The sequence below is a fragment of the Anabrus simplex genome, chromosome 1 (assembly GCF_040414725.1).
Source record: "Anabrus simplex isolate iqAnaSimp1 chromosome 1, ASM4041472v1, whole genome shotgun sequence".
Classification (NCBI taxonomy): Eukaryota; Metazoa; Arthropoda; class Insecta; order Orthoptera; family Tettigoniidae; genus Anabrus; species Anabrus simplex.
This window is the reverse complement of record NC_090265.1, coordinates 713,760,220-713,783,957: the sequence shown is the minus strand read 5'-3', so window position 1 is coordinate 713,783,957 and position 23,738 is coordinate 713,760,220. Positions and strand designations below refer to the sequence as shown.

The 23,738-nt window shown below is 39.9% G+C and overlaps 1 protein-coding gene across 1 annotated transcript in view; it reads right to left on the bottom strand.

Moving 5' to 3' along the window:
- Positions 1-23,738, bottom strand: part of LOC136856745 (dynein intermediate chain 3, ciliary) — a 153,377-nt gene that overhangs the window by 32,076 nt on the left and 97,563 nt on the right. Inside the window, exon 6 of the mRNA XM_067134833.2 lies at positions 4,665-4,800. Within this exon, the coding sequence (XP_066990934.2) occupies positions 4,665-4,800 (136 nt within the window). The remainder of the gene's footprint in view (positions 1-4,664; positions 4,801-23,738) is intronic.

The following is a 23,738-nucleotide window of genomic DNA, read 5'->3' as shown; positions in this document are numbered from 1 at the left end:
TGGTTACTTTGCATGCGAAATACAATGATTAGATAGATGGGAAGTATTTATTCTGTGATAATGATATGTGGTCTTTAACATGATATAATTCTTCAAGCACATAATTCAGTGTGCTAGGCAGATTCTTTGGATCTATTAAAGGCATGTTGAATTAGTCTATGGTAAGGGTATTGATGTGGGGTCTTCAGATGATGATGATGATGATGATGATAAAAATAATAAATGATGATGAGTTTATAATGTAACCTGACTTTAATGTTTGGTGAGATTATGTGATCTTCATAAATACATAAAGAAATGCGAGTATATTGGAATCTACAATTATATGCATATGACAGGTAGACAGGATTTTTTCCCGTCAGTATCTGGTAACTAGCATAGTCTTCAAGAGAATATCATAGAGTAGGACTGTCAGATTTAGAGCACCAATGATTGTTATCTGTCCTTAAATAGAGTGTGTGAATAGTCATATGTTGAGTTCATCACAGATAGCAAATTACTTGGTAACCTAACAAGTAGCTATGTAAACCCATGCATGAGGAAAATACGTTTATCTTGAGTGTTAATATCTTCTGGAAATATTCGTTTAAGCGCATGCTGGTCTAGATTTCTTCTTCAGGCATTTAAAGGCCAGTATGCAAGATGCAGATCTTTGAAATTATGCTGGTTTAATTTAACGTGATTAACCGGTACACTCTTATGAGAAGTGCACTTTCTGCGAAGGCTGCCTTTTTTTCCAACCTCCAGTGGATCATAAATAAAAGACAAGTGTACATAGCCAAATGAATTTATTACCAAATGTTAGGTACATATGTGGTTACTTATCAACATGCATCATGAAAGTTGAAGCATTTGTCATACCTGTGGACAAGCTTTTCGATCCCCTCTGCACAGTATGTTGCCGCCAGTGAACTAAGACAGGCACGAACGTTAGTTTGAAGATCTTCATCCTCCTTGAACCTCCACTCTCCCAGCCACCTTTTCAGTCCCTGGAAGAGGTGGAAGTCACTTGGCACTAAATCGGGGATGTAGGAGGGGGTCAAAAATGTCCCATCCAAATTCCTCACAAAGTCATTGGGTGACATGAGCACTGTCATGGTGAGAGTTGTCATGAATCAAGAGGACCGCAGACGTCAACATGCCTCTTCGTTTGTTCTGTATAGCTCTTCCCAGTCTTCATAAAGTCTGGCAATAAACAGCTGCATTGATCGTAGACCCCCATTCCATAAACTCAACAAACACACCTTTCGGGTCCCAAAAGACTGCTGCCATCATCTTCTTGTCGTTGAAGGTTTGCTTAAACTTTGTTGGTTTGTTTGGTAAGTGTATATGGATCCATTAACGTGATTGTTGTTTTGTTTCGGGGGTGACATAACAAAACCAGGTCTCATCGCCGATCACAATTTTCTTCAACTGCCACCTTCAGCCTCATTATGGGTGAGGAACGTCAACACTGCTGCCATCCAGCAACTTTTGTGGTTATCAGACAACATATTTGCAACCCATCGAGTGCACAGTTTCCTGTAGCGCAGGTGTTCTCTTAGGATCTTGTAAACAGATGACTTCGAAACTGCAGGAAATTTCTCACACAACTCACTCACGGTCAACCTTCGGTTCTTGCAAACCTGTTGGTCAATTTGTTGAACAATGTCATTAGTCAATTAGAAATAGGAAAGGACTTCCACATATCAATACTTATTTATTGCACTTATTGTACTACAGTACCGGTTTCGACCCTCTATTGTGTAGTTCGTCAATACAGATATGAAGATCATAGATTACGACAATGTCATTAGTAGTGACAGATTTGCGTCCTTGCCCCCTTCATCGTGAACATCGGTCCGGCCTTCTTTAAACTTCCTGCACCATTCACGCACAACACCATCACTCATACAGTTTGGACCATATACCCTACTCATTCGTCGGTGAATGTCAGGTGCACTACTCCCTTTTGCTTGAAGGAACTTGCAGCTCGCATTTGGCAGGAGCATCAATTGTAGTGGCCATGTTTTCATACCAATAACTTGGCTCACAATGCGCAAACAATTCCCACCGCTTGTGTGTTTGTTTACCTGCCCTCGTATTGGATTGCAAGTATTATGATATGTATATCCATGCCCTATTATTTTCTTCACAGGGCACTCTTGCCATACCATGTACATATCCCCCTGTGGGTGAGGGCGGTAGAATAACATCCACGGTATCCCCTGCCTATCGTAAGAGGTGACTAAAAGGAGCCCCAGGAGCTCTGAACTTTGGAGCATGGGTTGGCGACCACGGGGCCCTTAGCTGAGTTCTGGCATTGCTTCCACTTACTTGTGCCAGGCTCCTCACTTTCATCTATCCTTTCTGACCTCTCTTGGTCAACTCGTGTTCTTTTCCAACCCCGACGGTATTACGTATGGAGACCTAGGGAGTCTTTCATTTTCACGCCCTTGGTAGCCCTTGTCTTCCTGTGACTGATACCTTCATTTTTCGAAGTGTCGGACCCCTTCCATTTTGGGATCTGATTAGTGTTAATAGAGGATGGTTGCCCAGTTGTACTTCCTCTTAAAACAATGATCACCACCACCACCACCACCATGTAAATATCTTTCTTTTGAGATTTGGCACTATGAATGGACCACAGTTCATATTGTTTATTCGTTTCCTTGGCAACAACTGTGAATCTTATCTGTGTCTAGAATTGCCATTGGTGCGAACTGTTCCCAAATGCTATGATGACATTGATGCGATGTTGATTGTCCAATCTCTTTCAGTTAGAATTTTTTTTCCTTTTATTTACATCTGATGGCTAATCATCTTCTTTAGCAGTTCATGCAAAGAGGACATATGCACAAAATGCACTTATCTTAAATAAAGTATATAAGAAATGAGTTGTAACCGCAAAAGGAATGGATAAGCATTAATGTTGTAAATAGTTATTGATACTTGGAGTGAGATGTATTCCAGAACAAATATTATTTAATTCTGTCATTCGAGTAGTCCTTCAGACATGTGTTTGATTTCTACTGTAAACGCAGCTTAATGTCCTGGAAAAGCGATGTAGATTTTTTTCTTTTATTTTGTGATGGAGTCTCGGAATACTGCAGTCATCATTTATCATTTTAACAATGCATAGTTGGCGCCAATTGTAAGGCACCCATGAGACTTATCTCTCCAGATTAAAAAATTCCTTTGTGATTCTGATGGTCAACCCAATGTCCATCCACACTTTGCCTGATTTTGTATAAATTAGACCAAGGTGACAAATTTTAGCATACTGAATGTACTTATATTCATGATGCAATTTACCTCATTCCTCTTGCCTGATACTGACATTACTTATGTGGCATTGCATGAAACATTTTTGCATGTGTCTGGCTGTGTATACCATTATCATCAGTCTGCATTAACTTATAGTCCGCAACCTACCCAGTCCTTGATCCTACCTGACCCTGAGAGAGTCTAGAATTCAAGAGAGAAGAGATTGACAAAGAGATCCGTTGTCTAGGTTGAGGTTAAATTTAGCCAGTGACGGTTTCAGTAGGGTAGGCACCCACTCTGTCAGGTTGTCGAGCCTTATTCAGCTCCCGTGCTATCGCCACCCTAGTTTTCAAATCACCTGCCACGTGGCACCATACGCTTCCCCTCCTCCTAAATGCCTTCACTGATCTGGAACTAATGTAAAGATCCTACTATTTTATACTGTAATATTCTTCTCATGCTGTCATGGTAGAAGCAGCATACTCAGTCAGAAATCAGATGCTTTAGCATGCAAAATATCATTTCGTGTTCATAAGAAGGCTTTCTAAAATACTCTTACGAGAAGACTATGTAACACTCCCTGCACTGTTTGTATAAATTCTTGTCCTGCTGTCATAGTAAAGGTAGCATACTTAGTCAGTCTGATTACTAGCATGATCCCACATAAGGGTGAGGACTCATTCAAACTCATACAGTTATGAAAAAGAAAAGCCTGCAATGTTGGTTATTAAAACTGTTAGGTCAACACACTTTTATAGGAAAGTAGGCTATGTAGCAGCCAGTTATCCAAAAAAAGGTACGCTACTCAACAACATGAAATGTTACACTAGATACTTTTGGGTCCTGGGACATTGGGTGATATCATCCTATTGTCTCAGGGTATCAGAGAGTTGCTCATGGCCGCCATCGTGCACATTTAATACTGTGCCAGCTTATACTATTATATCCTTATGAATATAACTTATGAAACAAAGAGTCTGAAGAATTCCTTGGCTAAAATATATAATGAACTACCTCATAAAATGAAGTACCCATCAACTATTAATAATTTTAAACTAAGGACATTCTTATTTCAGTCCTACCTGGTCTAAAATATAATATTTCTGAGTGAGTGAGTGAGTGAGTGAGTGAGTGAGTGAGTGAGTGAGTGAGTGAGTGAGTGAGTGAGTGAGTGAGTGAGTGAGTGAGTGAGTGAGTGATAGGAAAAGAGAGGGAAGGGCCATAAAAAATAGCATGAAAAGTAAATGCCTCCCCAAGCCTCACAATCCTAATATTGTTGCAGTCAGAGGAGAAAAAGAGTTGACCAAGGGAGGTCATATAGAGGTGAGTGTAAGTGGAAGAATTGCCAAGTAGAGATCCCCAGGGCAAGTGGGGACGTACTCTACCCTCCCATCCATTTCAATGTTAGAGCACTGTACCTTGATACTGAGGACGGCTTCTTTCTGCTGCTGTAGCAAGTCCCACACATCCAATGCGCCATCCATTCGTGTGAGGTAGAATACAGAGTAGCGTGTGGGGCTCCAGGTTCCATCAGTGAGCAGCGGCCGGATGTTACTATGCGAGAAATTGTACCTTAGCTATCCATTTGTGCACCTTTTTAAAAACAAACATACAGTACAAAGGGAGGATAGAATGAGTGTGTGAGCTGTACGTAATAATCAGGGCCTGGATTTTGACACTGTGTAACAGACACAGTGCTAACTTATATATCATATACATCCTGATCATGGCCCCCTGAATACAGAAATGAGCATTTATTAAGTCATTTTTGACATTTTTGTCATTGTTTTACTTTCACATAATTTTTTTTCAATTTTGACCCATTATTCGGTAATTTTCCACAAGTCATTACATTAATTTATTGTTTTAAAGTAATTTTTCTTTGTTATACACTACTATTTTGTCATTTTTATGTGTTTACATTGGTACTCAATATATCTGTATATTAGTGTAAAACAAAAGCTAAAGGTTTCCAACTATTCAATACTATTTATTTTAACCTTAAAAAAGTTACATATATTTGTTGAAACTAGTTTCGGTCGTGCTAGAGACCATCATCAGTCAAAATCAATAAAAGTTAAGACAAGATATGAATTATAGATAAAATTTATGAAGCAAGCTTGTGTTGTTGAAATCAGTGCAAGTCAAGTAAAGATTTGGATGTTAAACACTCATCACAATGGCATGTCATGTCTTGTGTAAATTCTCAGTTTTCTTCCAATTTGAAGAATGCACTTCATACTTGTTTCAGCTGAACTCAATTCTAGAAGATTCTTCAAGTGCTAGTATTTTAAGTGTTTCACCTGGTCTTTTGTGAAGTGCATGAAACTAGTTTCATGAAATATGAGTCGTCCAGTTGCAAAACCCATTATGTCCATTTTTTTCTCAGAAACAGTTATCACCGCCATTTATGCAGCTCTTCAAAATACACAATCCAGTAATGTACTACGTGAGCAAAGGCCATTTAATCCATATGTTTAAAGGTGACAAATAACGGAACTGCTGCAGAAGTTGTCCAGCGTGTGTTCTGCAGCAAAGCTCGCTATGTCCCAGAACCCTGTTAAAGGATCTTACGTACACGAACAAAATCAGGAAACTGTGTGATAAGAGGTGAAGTAAACTATTACAGCGATTGTGGTGGAAGCAAAAAGCATATTGAATCATAGGAAACCCTTTTCTGCTACCAGTAGAGGAAGGGGTTCCCCTTAAGAAAGAAAAGCCCAACGACCTGCACACATTGCTGACCAAACATTTCGGGAAAGAGTGGATAAGGAACGATGACCTCACGTTCTACAAGGCACTGTTTTACCAGCGGCCAAATTTAAACAGTGAAATGCCAGACTGTGACATTGATGTGGGAGATTTTGTGAGGACAATAACAGATTGTTAATATAACTGTACAAAAAGTTAAAGTTAAATGAGTGATGATTTCTTGATATATCATTAAATCAAAGAGCAGGGATTAGATATCAAAACATTATATCCTAACCTAAAAATATTTCCATTCATGCTATTTTCATAGTGTAATGCTTTCAAATGTAGATAATAAAACACTTTCACCATAAATCTGCACACTGTATTCCATATACTGCTGCACATATCTTTTATCTCCACAAAACTGCTGCAAAACTCATTATGTCCAAATGTTTTTTTGCAAAAAACATGGGTTCTATATGTTAAATTTTCTGGAGATTTTTCAGAATGATGAAGATGAATGCTTACTGTTTAATTACAAAATTTCAACCTCTTATCTTTGTTGCATAACAAATGACAGTTTTTGCACTTCCTGAAAAATTTGTTTGTCTGCACATAACGGGTTTTGCAACTGGATGACTCATATGTAACTTGTTTCAGGTTACAATAAATAGTATTGAATAGGTGGAAACCTTTAGCTTTTGTTTTTACGTTATATTGTTCTTCAAAACGGAATAATATGAAATTTATTACCTACGATATCTCTACATTGTTGAAGTTTCAATAAATGGCCAACACTCCAAACATCAAAATGTCAAAAACTGTGAAATAAAGTAGCCTTCTGCAACTGTTATCCAAACTCTTTGGAAATCCACATCCCTAGAGTAGTAGGTACAAATTCATATTTCAGTCAGGTTGCTGAAGTGTCCAAGCACTAACATACAAATACGTGCTTGTTGGTTTCGCTTTACAATGTGCGAATTTGCTTTATTTGTGTGTGATTCACTTCAAGTATTAGAATACCAATGATAAAGCCACCTAAAGCTGTTATTTGAAGGAGTATTGTTTCACATTTTGGCAAGGATATTTTTTCTCTACATGGTCAGATACCTCACTGAGAAATATGCGAAGTGAAAAGGGCAATAGATAAAAGATTCAGCAATATGTGGGTTGCAATGAGCACATGGTACCCAGAATATCAGTGGATTGCAGGGATTACATAATATCCTAATAATGATGACATATGGAAGCTCAGTTGGTTGCTTGTAAGAACTGCATTTTGTTTTAAAAGACAAATATTATTCTTTCACTTGTTTATGTGTTTATTATTATTTGATAACGCTTTAACTGTATTAACTCCATTGTGAGTAAAAGGTAACGTAAACAATACACATATTTACTACTTTAGATATATATATTCCTTCATATTTTAGGGTCATTTTGTCACAAATTTTAAGACATTTTTTGACGATATTTAGGACAATTTATAGGTCGGTTTTCAGCAATTAATAGGTTATCAAAATTTGGGTTTTGGTAATAGGCCTAAAGCTTATTACAAGGATTGTTAATGAACTATAACAGTCATTATCTTCTACTTAGACTGATAGGCATCACTGATCATGATCAGAGACCGAATACCAGAATAATTTAGGTCTGGATAGAATACTGGTATTATAAAATGCCTCTGCGCATTATATAACCATATTAGTGGAAAAAGTTATTATTGCAAGTAAAATGCTGTATGTCCAATATAAAGGTTACATTACCCGTAAAGACTGCATACATTATCGGCGAATCAAATCATGCATTAGAATATAAATCATGAAGAGAGAGATTCCAGAGTAAAAGTTCACGAACGTAGGTCACACTAGTGAGCCTAGCCATACTGAGCTGACAAAAGATCCTGAATATTAAATAAGCAAAATAAATGTTTCATTATGAGTGGAAAGGCTTAGTGCCTCTGTTTTCATTTGTTTTCAAGTGCCTTCTCAACCACATAGGGTCGGCATAGCTGAATGTCATATACATGCATTCTGGAGTGTAATGATAACCAGACAACACTTATGAAGATTTGTCATGATTAGCAACAATGAGGAGAAGGTATGTACACTACATGATGAAATTTCTTTTTTGACCTTTGCATGTGTGGATGAAATTGTTATGAACACTGTGTATTTTTTTTGCTTAAATGTACCTCCGAATTCCTCCCATTGTTGCCCCAAAAATATATTAGTCTGTATAAGACCCGCATTAATATTATTATATTCTCAGCAATATTTCATTACAGATATAGCAATGTATAAATCCTCCCAAAGCATAGTGCAGTAAGCCTGTATTGTGCAGGAATTCAATTCTTTTTTTTTTTTTTTTCCTTTAGTATAGTGGAGATGGCAGAAGAAGCAGCGCTGTATTCACGAATTAATATGAGTACAACCTGCTACCTTGTAGGTTGAGGTGACTGGACACCAAAGGCTAATGGAGAAAACCCTGAAATAAAATCTCCCTCTGTGTTAAGTTCAGCAGATCGAAAAGGGATTATTTCAAGAATAATACGAGCCTTGGATGTAGGAATTCAAAACAGGAACATCAGTTTGGTGCAAATGATGGCTTACAGCCTGATGTTACACCAGCTACCTGAACCAAACAAAGACAAGGTATCAGAGTGGGAACATTAAAGATCCTAACATTGACAAAACTAAAGAGCTGATTGACCTCATGGAAAGGAGGAAACTTCAGATTATGACGTTGAGTGAAACAAGGTGGAAGAAAGCTGGGAAAATAAATATCAGATTGGTCTCCACCGGTTAGGAAGTGAAGTAGAGTCTAAGAATGCAATGGGATTTTTACTACACAAAGACATAGGTGCTTGTAGTCAATTTGAGTTTGTTATTGAAAGGATAATTAACCTATCTATGAACGTAGGAGGAAAAAAAAATACAATGTGATCCAAGTCTATGCCTCACAGGTAGGAGTGATTCGTGGTGATTATTGTATTAAGAAGAAGTACAACTAGGCAACTATCCTCTATATAACATTAATCAGAGAGAAAAAATGGAAGGGATCCGACACTTCGAAAAATGGAGGTGTCGGCCAAAGAAAGACAAGGGCCACGAAGGGCATGAAAATGAAAGACTCCCTAGGCCTCGAGTGTTCTAATGCTGTCAGAGTTGAAAAAAGAACAAGAGTTAACCAAGGGACGTTGGATAGGACAGATTAAAGTGAGGAGCCTGACAAAAGCAAGTGGAAGAAATGCCAGGACTCAACTGAAGGCCTCGTGGTTGCCAACCCATGCTCCCCCCAAGTTCAGAGCCCCTGGGGCCACATTTAGTCACCTCTTATGACAGGCGGTGTTATTCTACCGCCCCCAGGTAGGATGCTCAGAAGAGGAAAAGCCCAACTTCCTTAACCCTCAGTGGACGACTGTCGGACATTTGCCAACATCCCAATTTCCTGTTCTGAACGTATGTTGGGATATACCCGTCACCTGTTTCCCCAGTAAAGGTATACTCATGTGAAGCAATTATGTGTGCTGCTGTTATCTATAGTTATTGTATAGAACCTTTAGGAATGTCACAGCCTTCTAGATGTGTTAAAACGTTGTTTACAAGTTTTACAGGTAAACAAAGAACAAGCTGCTGTTTATATTGATCAACTGTGAAATTGGTGGCACACAGACAGGGTAATGCTACTTCATCTGATCCGAACTTTGTAAAGAAACCACACACTTTGATTAGTGGTTTCTCACCTCTCGCAGGTAAGAAACCATCTACTCCCGTTAAATTTTTTTACAGAAGAATTGGTACAACAAATTGTTGATGAAACTAACTGCTATGCAAGAGAAAAAATACAAATGAATGCTTCGAGAAGTACCACACGGAGAAGAAATATAAATAGGAAAGGGGCAAACTGTCTTTCAACTACATGTTTATTGCTTATAGTGTGTATCTAGAGTGATAAATTAATTCATAATGTTGTGAGTCAGACTTTGTATCTTCATTATACCTTCACTGTAACTATACAGCTTTTTCGAAGGAAAAAAATACGACTGGTGCAGTGCTACACAAGGAAAAAAAATTTCCACTAAAGGTTAATAACTTAGCAGAACACATCAAGTATGGAAATCTTTTTGAAATGGGTGATTTTAATTCACAAGTTGGCTCACAGTGCACCGTATATGAATCCACACTGGGACCTCATGGAATGAGAAACAGAAATGAAGGAGAATATATGCTAGATCTACGCATGAGAAACAACCTGATAGTGGTAACACTTGGTTCAAGAATAAGATATAGCTGGGATGATAGATAATATCTGATAGATAAAAATGTATGGAAGAATGTGAATAATGTCAAGGTCATGCCAAGTGAAGACCTTGGTGGAGATCATAGGCTGCTGGTTGCAGTTTACAGAGAAAAGACCTTCGAGAGTCTGTAACAAAAGAGTCCCAAAAATAAAAAGAATTGGCAACTTACTGAGCAAAGTGTAAAGGAAGAATTCAGGGAAGGTGTCTGCAGTTTGTTACCGAGAGAATAAATTGGTGGATGACGAATGGGGCACTCTAAAGAAGGTTTTGGTAGGTACAGCTATCTGTGAACTTAGGAGGGGGAAAAAGTGATCCAATTCCCCACAGGTAGGATGCTCAAAAGAGGGAAAGCCCAGCTTCCTTAATAACTTAGCAGAACACCATCAAAGGGTAGAGAAAGACCCACCTATTCAATACCATTAGCTTGTATAGTCGTCATCGGTTTGCCCCTCCAACGAGCCAGGTAGGGTGTTTGAAAACGAGCGTCCTCCAAAGTTGCCTATTCAAAAACATTCCGTTGTCCAAGACAGATTCCCAATTCCATCCTCTTCTCTCCACGTCTTCCCTCGGTTGGTCCATCCATCTTTCTCTTGGTCTTCCAGCTGGTCTTCTACCTGTTATTGTCTTTTCCAAATAAGCACATGGTAACCTTGTGCTATTCATTCGTTTAACATGCCCAAACCATTTAAGTCTAGATGACCTAAGTCTTTCCTCCATCGATTCATTTAGACCTAAGTTAGATCAGATCTCATAATTTTTCACATGATCTAGTCGGGTCTTTTGGAGGGCAGTTCTAAGAAATTTCATTTCACAGGCTTGAATACTACTACAATCCTTTGGTGTTAGTGTGCAGGTTTCCAGAGCATATGTAAGGATGGGAATGAAATATGACTTGTACAGGCTAATTTTTGTTCTTTGTGGGACCTTCTCATCCCATAGTAGGTGTCCAACGATACTGTAAATGTTAGAGCCTTTGGTTACTCTGTTTGTTATTTCTATCTCAGCTCTGTTATTACTAGCCATTACGCTTCCTAAATAACTGAATTGGTGTACTACTTCAACTTGGTGGTCCTGTATTTTTATGTTGCATTCTGTACAGAGTAATAAATAAGTTCCAAGATTGCGAGCAGCTGCAGGGTGACCTCGATAGTGTTGTGAGATGGACGGAGGGCAACGGTATGATGATAAATGGTGTTAAAAGTCAGGTGGTGAGTTTCACAAATGGGAAAAGTCCTCTCAGTTTTAATTACTGTGTTGATGGGGTGAAAGTTCATTTTGGGGATCATTGTAGGTACCTAGGTGTTAATATAAGAAAAGGCCTTCATTGGGGTAATCACATAAATATGATTGTTAATAAAGGGAATGATTGTTAATAAAGGGTACAGATCTGTGCACATGGTCATGAGGATATTTAGGGGTTGTAGTAAGGATGTAAAGGAGAGGGCATAAAAGTCTCTGGTAAGACCCCAACTAGAGTATGGTTCCAGTGTATGGGACCCTCACCAGGATTAATTGATTCAAGAACTGGAAAAAATCCAAAGAAAAGCAGCTCGATTTGTTCTGGGTGATTTTCGACAAAAGAGTAGCGTTACAAAAATGTTGCAAAGTTTGGGCTGGGAAGACTTGGGAGAAAGGAGACGAGCTTGTTTCGATTAAATGGTATGTTCCGAGCTGTCAATGGAGAGATGGCGTGGGAGGACATCAGTAGATGAATAAGTTTGAGTGGTATTTTTAAAAGTAGGAAAGATCACAATATGAAGATAAAGTTGGAATTCAAGAGGACAAATTGGGGCAAATATTCGTTTATAGGAAGGGGAGTTAGGGATTGGAATAACTTACCAAGGGAAATGTTTGATAATTTTCCAATTTCTTTGGATCATTTAAGAAAAGTCTAGGAAAACAACAGATAAAGAATCTGCCACCTGGGCGACTGCTCTAAATGCAGATCAGTAATAATAATAATAATAATAATAATAATAATAATAATAATAATAATAATAATAATAATAATAATAATAATCGTATGGCCTCAGCTACCGTGTGCAGACATTTCGATTTGATGCCATCTGGCTGTCTGCTCGTCAATTTCAACGTTCTGTTTTACTCTAGGTCCGCTAGATGGCAGACAGAGTAAACCGGATCTCTCTTGGGCGTCTATGGCTGAGATTTAATTAATTTTGTCGGGTAAATACCAAATGTATCACCAGAGATCTTTTACATGCCGACATCGTACGACATGGAGTGTCGAATGGATTTTTTTCCGCCCTTCAAAAATCCAACTACCTCTGCCGGGTTTGAACCCGCTATCTTGGGATTCGGAGGCTGACACTCTATCAAGGATCCACAGAGGCAGCTAGATCAATAGTGATTGAGATATAATCATCAAACTTCTTACACCATGCATTCAGATTATTTTGCACTCCCTTCTCTGTTTCATCCCATATTGCCACATCATCTGCAAACACCAGAGCCTGAAGATCTTTATTACCTTTTCCTTTTAGTTCCTTTAAAATGGTATCCATAACTGCTATGAATAGAAGAGGTGATAAGGCACTTTCCTGTTGTACTCCTTTAGTTGTACTGAACCATTCAGAGTGACCATCTCCAATTCTGACACAGCTCCTGCAATTAGTATATAGGTACTCCGGTACACCACGTTTTCTAAGACTTTTCCAAATAGTTGATCTAGGAACATTATCATACGCCTTTTCAAGGTCCATAAACACAATAATTCTTTTCCTCTTTCCCAGTGTTTCTCTGCCAACATCCTCAAAGCAAATATCAGATCTGTTGTGCTTCTTCCAGTTTTAAAGCCATGTTGTTCCTCTTCTAAGATAGGCTCTAGTATATCCCCTACTCTGGCTTCAATGATCTTTTCCAAGATTATAAGCCCATGTGATAGGAGGGTAATGCCTCAGTAATTTTCACTCTTCTTTCTACCCCCTTTCTTAAAGATAGGAACTATCACTCCTTTTGTCCAGAGTACGAAGACTATAAACCAAAGAGTAGGATTAGAAGAGATGCGACTAGAAATTGATAAGTTAGTCAAGCATAGTGAAGACTTATTAGCATTAGTTAAGATGACTCCCAATACCAAAGCGGAGATAAAGAAAGTTATTAAAGAAATGGGACAAATGGCAGAAATAATCCGTAGTTGTTCGTGGGAATGGGAACAATTTGATGTGAATGAAGATCCAAAGGCTAGGAGTGATTTGGAACAGGGCACTACCTCCAGTAAGAAAATAACCCGTGATGCTGGGACACAGGCGCAATTCAGTGACAGAGTGCTAGATATAGAGCAGACCCTCTTGGAAGCTACGTGCTTTAACGAGTTTGCGAAGCTATTGAATAAGGAATGGCCTGACTGTGTTTACAGTAACACGCACGTCATCTCCGGAAATATAGGCAAATTGACTGATTGGGATATATCAATGGTTGTAAATCCCAAACATCTTACAGAGGAGGATGGAATTATGAGAAGCATGAAGAATATGCATACAGAAATCTCTGACTTGCTGAACTCTAATCTGGAGGAAGGTAAGACGGAATTCCTGCGCACTGTTACGCAAACCTACACGAGTCGAGGAGGAGAGCGGGAGAAGCTGCGATATGTATATGTAATACCATATTCATTTAATCAAGATGGAGTAAATGACCTGCAGAGCCTGTATTCATGTCTCACCCACTGGAGAGAGATAATTGAGACTCATGCAAGAAAGAAGGTGCTGATAACTATCCCGGATACACTTGATCAGAATTATATAAGGAAAATCTTGGAATGGATGTTTTGTAAGAGTGATTGAAATAGGGTGCTTGGAATCGGGTAAAACGCAGGTAAAACAGGCTGTTTCTGTGGGATTAACATCGAAAAGAAATCCTTAAATGACAATACTCGGAAACAGTTACGTGCAAAGCTGCGGGAAAAACGTACGCCGAATTGCTTAAAACAGTAAGGGAAGGAGTAAACATCGAAAAAATTGGCGTTAAAATAAAACGAATAAGGAAAACAGCAAAGGATGACCTTATACTTACTGTAGAAGGCAAAGGAAAGGCTGACGTATTACAACGTGAGATAACTAAAAACGTCAAGGGAATAGAGGTTTCAACAAAAAGGAAGGAGACAACAATTCTAGTGTACGGTATGGATCCGGATTTAAATGAAAACTATCTCAGAGCAGCACTCTCCTTAGAAGCTGCTGTCGAAGAATCTCAGATCAATATTACGTCCGTAAGACCGGGGAGGTTCGGAAATCTGAATGCTACCGTAATATTGCCAACGGAACCATCAAAAATACTGTTAAAGAAAAAGAAAATAAATGTGGGATGGGCAACCTGTATGGTGAAGGAAAAAGTTACAGTTGCAAGGTGTTTTAAATGTCTTGGATTTGGACATAAAGCGCCACACTGCGACGTTAAGGATGACCGGTCACGGAGCTGTCTAAATTGTGGACAAGAAGGCCATTTGGCGAAGGATTGTGGGAAAATTTCGTTTTAAACCATGTGCCAAGTGGAGGGCCACCGCTCAGATCAAATGAAATGCCCTACTTACAGGAAGCTAATATTAGAGGCAAGGAAGTTGAATTTAAACGACCAATAATGGACATACTGCAGGCGAATCTCATGAGGAAATCCGACAGTCATGACATCATGTATGCGACAGCCTTGGAAAAGAAAGTAGACTTAGTGCTTGTTAGCGAGCCAAACAGAAGGCGAGTAGCCGAAGGTGGTTGGTTCACGGACAAAAGATGTGATGTAGCTGCATATTTTTTAAATGATAAGTATGAGGTGCTAAGCATAAGGGCAGAAGAAGGATATTTGTGTATTCAACTTCAGCAATATCAGATTTATTGTTGCTATATCTCTCCTAACATCCCTTTTGATATTTTCAAAGCTGAAGTAGATGCAATAGTTCAGGACTGCATGGCGTCAGGTATTGAATCTATAATTCTCGGAGACCTAAATGTCAAGTCGCCTCTGTGGGGGGCACCAACTGCAGATCGTAGGGGAGAATATTGGGCAGAATGGATAGTGACCCTAGACTTGGTGGTTCATAACACTGGAATCTTACCAACTTTTTCCAGAGGGAACTCAGAGTCTTTCATAGACGTCACCTGCTCAACGCAGGGTATAGCATCATTCATTGTTGACTGGGAAGTTATGGAAGATGAATCTCTCAACGACCATCGTTTTATTTACTTTCAAGTTAAGGGATCAAAGAAGCTTAATGATATCACGAAAACGGTGTGGAACTATAATTGGGAAACCTTTAAAATTGCAATCGAGTGGATGTCACAAACTGTAGATACAGTGCAACATACTCTAAAAGATGTAACTGCTGCTCTTAAAGATGCTTGTAGGACCAGCCGATTGAGGGGATCAACAAAATATAAAACACGAGTCCCTTACTGGTGGAACAATGAAATAGACATGCAAAGGAAAGACTGCAATTGCAAGAGACAAATTCTTACAAGATCTAGGAAAAAAATCAGCCAGGTCAACTTAATACCATTAGAAGCTGACTATAAGGCATCAAAGAGGCAACTAATAAAGCTAATAAAGGATTCTAAGAGAAATCTCTGGCAAAAGCTATGCGAAGATCTAGACAGTGATATCTGGGGAGCGGGATATAAGATAGTGACCGGTCGAATAATCAACAGGGTACCAGTTCAGCTCCCAGCTGATAGAAGGAAAGCCATAGCAATGGAGTTGTTCCCTTGTACTAATGACAGACTTGAAACGGAATCAGATTTTTGTGTTGCAGAACCGTTCACTGTGATTGAGTTACAAGAGGTAGCACGCAATATGAAGACTGGTAAGGCACCAGGTGTAGATGGAATCCCACCAGAAGCCATCAAGTATGCAGTTGAGGTGGCACCTGGTTGGATCTTATCAGTCTTCAATGATTTATTAAAAAAGCTTGAATTCCCCGATGAGTGTAAAGTAGCCAAGCTCTGTTAATGAAGGCAGGGAAACTATCATTAGATCCATCAGCATACAGGCCACTGTGCTTATTAAACACCTTGAGCAAACTTTACGAAGGATTGATTAAAACTAGACTGGAGAAAGAACTTGAACAACAGGGAGGACTTTCTTCGAACCAGTTTGGATTTAGAAAGGGTAGAACCACAACCCAAGCTATTGAGAGGGTGATTCAAATACAGGCAGAAAGCAGTGAGAAATGGGCTGCCTTGATATCGCTAGATGTCAAAAATGCTTTTAACACTGCTTCTTGGAGCATTATTTTGAGAGAACTTCGTAGGATGAACATTTCTCAGTATCTACAACAAATAATCATTAAGTACTTCAAAGGACGAAGAATACGATTTCATGATTTAGAAGATCTTGAAATGAATGCTGGCATTCCACAGGGATCTGTCCTAGGACCCACCTTGTGGAACATTCTATATGATGGTGTCTTACGCCTGCAGCTGACAAAAGGGCCAACATCTATTGGTTATGCAGATGACCTTGCAATAGTGGTAATAGCAGAGAATGTAGAAGAACTGACCTTCCGAGTAAATGAATCACTGAGACGAGTTAACCTTTGGATGGTAAATAATAAGTTGAGATTGGCTCCACATAAGACTGAGGCTGTAATTTTGAAAGGTTCCAGGAATTGGAAAAATGTCCGTTTCTTATTAAATGATACAGTGATTATCCCAGGAAAGTCTGTACGATACCTTGGGGTTCTTATTGACAGGAATTGCACATTTGGTGCACATGTGAAGGCAGTAACCCAAAAGGCAGAGAAGAAGGCATCGGCATTAGCCAGACTTATGCCTAACATCGGGGGACCAAGAACAGTTAAGAGACAGATTATGTGCTCTGCAGTATATTCCATTTTACTTTATGCTGCACCTATATGGCACAATGCACTCAGGAGGAAGATTCACCGAAGGGCTATGGAAAGAGTACAGAGGAAAATGCTGCTCAGAGTTACCTGTGCATATCGAACTGTTTCGACAGCAGCTTTACAAGTTGTAGCTGCCAGTAATCCCATTGACCTCCTCGTTGTAGAGAAAAACTTTGGCATGAAAGGGGTGCGACTATATCTGCTGAAGAAAAGAAAGCCTCGAGGAACCAACTCTTACTAGACTGGCAAGACCGATGGGATGGCACAACCGATGTTGGCCAATGGATAAAAAAGCTAATACCCAACATAGGAGACTGGCTTAAATGTAGACATCGGCAGGTAGATTACTATCTGTCGCAGATCCTGACAGGACATGGAAGATTCGGCGTATACACCATGAAGATGGGAAAGACGCAGGGAGATGGTTGTTGGTACTGTTCTGAAAGGGATACAGTAGAACACACCTTTTTCTACTGTGTTCGATGGGAAGAAGAACGAAGAAAAGCCTGCCAACAACTTGGCCGACAACTCACGCCAGGGAATCTGGTTCAGATTATGTTAGAGAGCCCGTTTGCCTGGAACACAGTAAAGGCAATGGCGACAAGCATTATGGGGATGAAGGAGAAAGAAGAGAAAGAAAGAAAGAACTTAATAACATACATCACTCCATTCTGATGTCATGCCGACAAGGAGTTCCAGAATGGTCTGAGTGAAGAGGGCAGGGGTTTTTAGTTGGTGGAAATCCAACTCCCACACAGAGTGGTGTCTTTAAAAGATTTTCCCCTGCCATAACAAAAAAAAACTACTACTACTACTACTACTACTACTACTGCAGCTGACAAAAGGGACAACATCTATTGGTTATGCAGATGACCTTGCAATAGTGGTAATAGCAGAGAATGTAGAAGAACTGTAGAAGACTACTACTACTACTACTACTACTACTACTACTACTACTACTACTACTACTACTTGTTATCCTAAAAAACCAGCATAAAACTAACCTGGCATTAAATAATTATGATTATCAGAGACACAAGGGCGCTTGGAAAACCGTTCCTGTGAAATTATTGTCAGCACTGATCAAATAATTAAATGCCATATATTGGGGTGGGATTACATCATCACACTTCATCACAATTAAATTGCAGTTAATTAATTCTTTGCCTTGATTAGGAAATGCTAGTATAGCCAGAATGTTTAACCATAGAAACATCTTAATCAGTTCCTAAAAAAATGGAGTTGAGAGTGGCTTCTGTATGCACAATGTCGCAAGCCACACCTCCTAGCAGATGAACACATGTGGTGATGTCTTGGTTACTTCTCCTTCATCCTCAGGGTTGGCCAAAATCTTTGCCCAAACGTTACCTGTTTCCTTTCCAACTCGGAATTCTTGTGATTGCGACTGTACCACACAGGCACATATGGAAATGTTTGAGACATAAGAAAGTGCCTGGTGATATCATAGCATGAGTACAACGATTATATAACAAAACCAAGAGTTGTGTGCAGGTCCAGGATGGAATATCAAGTTGCTTGTCTTTCACAACTTCTCTCCACATTATAATGGATAAAGTTTTAAAAGCAGTTATAAGGAAGGATCCAACAAGTAATGCCTGGGTTTTTGCTGATGATGTAATGGTATGGGGTGAGACGGAAGTGGAAGTACAAGCTAGACTACATCTTTGGCATGAAAATTTTACAGCCTTAGGTCTTAAAATCAGCAAAACCAAGGCATTTGGCTTGGTGATGAGTAGAATTGAAGAACTGAATAGTTTATTTCAGAAACAACATAAATCAATGATGAACAATGACTTTTCAGAAGTTACATAAAACCTTCTTAAAAGAGTACTGTTATCATAAACACACTGACTATTTTGATAGCGGTTCTGTGTCTTATTTAAGATGGGTTTGCCTTTTTGTTTAGTACGAAACAAAATTCTTAATCATTCCCTTACATTTATACAAACTGTTGACACATGCTGTGTCTGAAATAAATAAATACAAGGTTCAACTAAAAAATTATTTTTAAAACATTCTAATATACACTGACTGACAGAGCAAATGCAACACCAAGAAGGAGTGGTTCGAAAGGGATGAAAGTTGGGGAAAAAACAGAGACGGCACGGACGAATAATTGATGTTTATTTCAAACCGATATGCAGGTTACACAATGCGCACGGCATCGACTCAGTAGGATGTAGGACCACCGCGAGCGGCGATGCACGCAGAAACACGTCGAGGTACAGAGTCAATAAGAGTGCGGATGGTGTCCTGAGGGATGGTTCTCCATTCTCTGTCAACCATTTGCCACAGTTGGTCGTCCGTATGAGGCTGGGGCAGAGTTTGCAAACGGCGTCCAATGAGATCCCACACGTGTTCGATTGGTGAGAGATCCGGAGAGTACGCTGGCCACGGAAGCATCTGTACACCTCGTAGAGCCTGTTGGGAGATGCGAGCAGTGTGTGGGCGGGCATTATCCTGCTGAAACAGAGCATTGGGCAGCCCCTGAAGGTACGGGAGTGCCACCGGCCGCAGCACATCCTGCACGTAGCGGTGGGCATTTAACGTGCCTTGAATACGCACTAGAGGTGACGTGGAATCATACGCAATAGCACCCCAAACCATGATGCCGCGTTGTCTAGCGGTAGGGCGCTCCACAGTTACTGCCGGATTTGACCTTTCTCCACGCCGACGCCACACTCGTCTGTGGTGACTATCACTGACAGAACAGAAGCGTGACTCATCGGAGAACACGACGTTCCGCCATTCCCTCATCCAAGTCGCTCTAGCCCGGCACCATGCCAGGCGTGCACGTCTATGCTGTGGAGTCAATGGTAGTCTTCTGAGCGGACGCCGGGAGTGCAGGCCTCCTTCAACCAATCGACAGGAAATTGTTCTGGTCGATATTGGAACAGCCAGGGTGTCTTGCACATGCTGAAAAATGGCGGTTGACGTGGCGTGCGGGGCTGCCACCGCTTGGCGGCGGATGCGCCGATCCTCGCGTGCTGACGTCACTCGGGCTGCGCCTGGACCCCTCGCACGTGCCACATGTCCCTGCGCCAACCATCTTCGCCACAGGCGCTGCACCGTGGACACATCCCTATGGGTATCGGCTGCGATTTGACGAAGCAACCAACCTGCCCTTCTCAGCCCGATCACCATACCCCTCGTAAAGTCGTCTGTCTGCTGGAAATGCCTCCGTTGACGGCGGCCTAGCATTCTTAGCTATACACGTGTCCTGTGGCACACGACAACACGTTCTACAATGACTGTCGGCTGAGAAATCACGGTACGAAGTGGGCCATTCGCCAACGCCGTGTCCCATTTATCGTTCGCTACGTGCGCAGCACAGCGGCACATTTCACATCATGAGCATACCTCAGTGACGTCAGTCTACCCTGCAATTGGCATAAAGTTCTGACCACTCCTTCTTGGTGTTGCATTTGCTCTGTCAGTCAGTGTATATTTAAACATAGAAACCCTACAAATCAGGATCTTAAATGTTATACTTGAATTAATAGCATAGTGCATACAAAACTAACATATTACTCTCTACAAATTGATTGTTAGAGTCTGAAACATTTTGAAAATTGAATTACACATTGGACAGTTGTGCAATATTTGTTCATATAATATTTTAGTTCTTTTCTTTTGAGGGATATACTCCATTTTTCTCAGGAGATACCCTTTAGGTAGGAAAAACTAACAGATCTACAATTTTTATAAGATGCAGTTGACATTGTAGGCCATGTACACCATCATTATTTATAACATGGCTGAAGTGCATATACTGGCTTCGAACTAGAATTCCTCTTATGCTCAAGAGATGCCCCAGTAGTAGTAGTAGTAGTAGTAGTAGTAGTAGTAGTAGTAGTAGTAGTAGTAGTAGTATCTATTATATTAGAACAATCTGGGATCACTACTTCAAGTAGGCTTTTACTCCATCCATGTACGAGGACGGTTTGAAAAGTTCTCTGAATCACTGCTAGATGTCAGTGCTAGAGCAACAAGGTTCCTGCGCAATAATCACACAAACTTTGTGAGTGAACACGTGGCGCGTCAGTGCTCTAGCTGCAGGAGTGTGGTAGTGACGACTCTTTGTTGTTGTTCCCGCGTAGTGATTTGTGACAATGGAAAAAACCGAGATTCGAGCAGTGATTAAATACTTTGTAAAGAAAGGTATGAAAGCAAAGGAAATTCATGCCGACTTTCAGAACACACTGGGGGACTCTGCTCCTTCATTTTCAACTGTTGCCAAGAGGCCAAAAAGTGTTACGACCCCAGAATTTATCGCAAAAGTGCATAAAATGGTCATGGAGGATCGTCGACTGAAAGTGCGGGAGATTGCTGAAGCTGTAGGGATGTCTTCTGAATGGGTACATTATATTTTAACCGAAGAATTGGGTATAAAAAAATTTTATCTGCAAGATGGGTGCCGCGGCTCTTGACATTGGACAATAAACGCACCAGATTGGAAATGTCCGAACAAAGTCTGGCCCGTTTTCAGTGCAATCAACAAGATTTTTTGTGCCGGTTTGTGACTAATACAGATGAAACTTGGGTTCACTACTATACCCCAGAGACAAAACAGCAGTCAAAGCAGTGGAAACATGCTGATTCACCACCACCAACGAAAGCAAAGGCAGTGCGTTTGGCCGGAAAGGTCATGGCCTCAGTTTTCTGGGATGCAAAAGGCATTCTGCTGATAGATTATCTTCCTACTGGCCAAACAATTTCGGGGCAATACTATGCAAACCTCCTAGACCAACTACAGGAAAAGATATGCGAAACAAGGCCTGGTTTGGCAAGGAAAAAGGTCATCTTTCATCAGGACAGTGCTCCGCCGCACACAAGTGTTATTGCCATGGCAAAACTTCATGAACTGGAGTACAAATTGTTGCCACATCCACCTTATTCACCTGATTTGGCACCATCAGACTTTCATCTATTCTCGAAGCTGAAAATTTTCCTCGGTGGACGGAGATTTTTCTACAAGGGAAGAACTGACAGTTGAATTGGAGAGGTATTTTGCAGGCCTGGAGGAATCTCATTTTCGAGATGGGATCAAGGCATTGGAACATCGCTGGACCAAATGCATTAGTCTACAGAGAGACTACATTGAAAAATAAAAGCAGTTCCACCGAGGTAAGACACTTAATTCTAGTACATTCCGAGAACTTTTCAAAGCACCTACGTATGGGTTGTTAAGTGCAAAATCAAAGACTTGCGTGGTACCTGCATTCAAAGCCACTTTCCATGGGCATTTAAAACTTTCAATAACAACCTGACTTTTGCTTTTTATGTTTAAAGTTATAAGTACACATACATGGAAGGCAACTTCACTGTCAACTCAAAATGGCTCAAAAAGTGACTTATGTTATTTTAGAAATAAATTATTCAATTGGAGATGAGGAGATATTTATATACTGTGGACAACTTCCAGTACGTAGGTAGTGTTCTGTCCTCAGACAATACCATACATCAATAGACTAGCAACAGAATACAAGAAGCTTCCAAATTCTATCATGCTGTATGTCAAATACTTTAGGGTGAAGCATTTCCATTAGTTTCCAAGATAAGCTTGAACAAAATATATCTGGTATCTATATGGATGTAAGTTTTCAAAACAAAAAGTCTTCAGGCAACAGAAATGAAGTTTCTGTGTTCGTGTCTATAAAAAACAAAAATAGATAAAATAAAATAAATAAGCGCCTTGGAATGGAAAGAAGCCTGCAGGAAACCCTAGAACTGAATGAGACTGCAATGGTATGGTCACATAAAAAGGATGGATCCTAACAGGACTCCTCGAGCATACTTTGACCGCAGTGTTCTTGGGAAGAGACCAAGAGGAAGAAGTGATTTTTGGGAGAAGCAGATTTTCAAGGACCTTGAAATCAGAGATGTAAACTGGCGCCGTATATATGAATGTCTGTGGATGGACAGGACAAATTGGAGGAGGCTCATACACAACAGCACCCCACTTTCTGGAGGGAAGAAATTGAAACTGAAATAATAATAATAATAATAATAATAATAAACAGAAAAATCTTCAGGCACAGAGTTGCGGAGGTGAAGGACCTAACTGATTAGAAAACGAGGAAGAATAGAGTATTCTCGGCAGAAGAACAAGCACGAGCAAGCCAACGGATGAAGAAATACTGGCGAAAGAGGAAGGAGAAAGAACTTGAGAAAGCAATGAAGTTGCGTAATCGTAGCCCATAGATGGCTGAAACGAAAATAATAATAATAATAATAATAATAATAATAATAATAATAATAATAATAATAATAATAATAATAATCTAGATATTGAAAGATTTTATTTAAAGTTAAAAGCTTCATTATGTTCCGTATTAGATTATTGTACAAGAAAAAATCTTTCTTGAATAACCAGCTTTACGAGACACACCTTGAGGCAGCCTGCCTACTCACAAGAACCCAATGGGACCTATTTCACACCCAAGTTGAAAATAGATTATTCAGAGCACTAGCCAAAAACAATTAACACTAGAGAAGAAGCTTAATACTGAAGAACAAAGTGTTAAATAGGATCAACACAAAAACATCCAAAAAGCTTAGAAATCCCGACACTCTAACCGAATGATTTCACCCATTGGTGGTCAAGTTGTCAAAAACAAA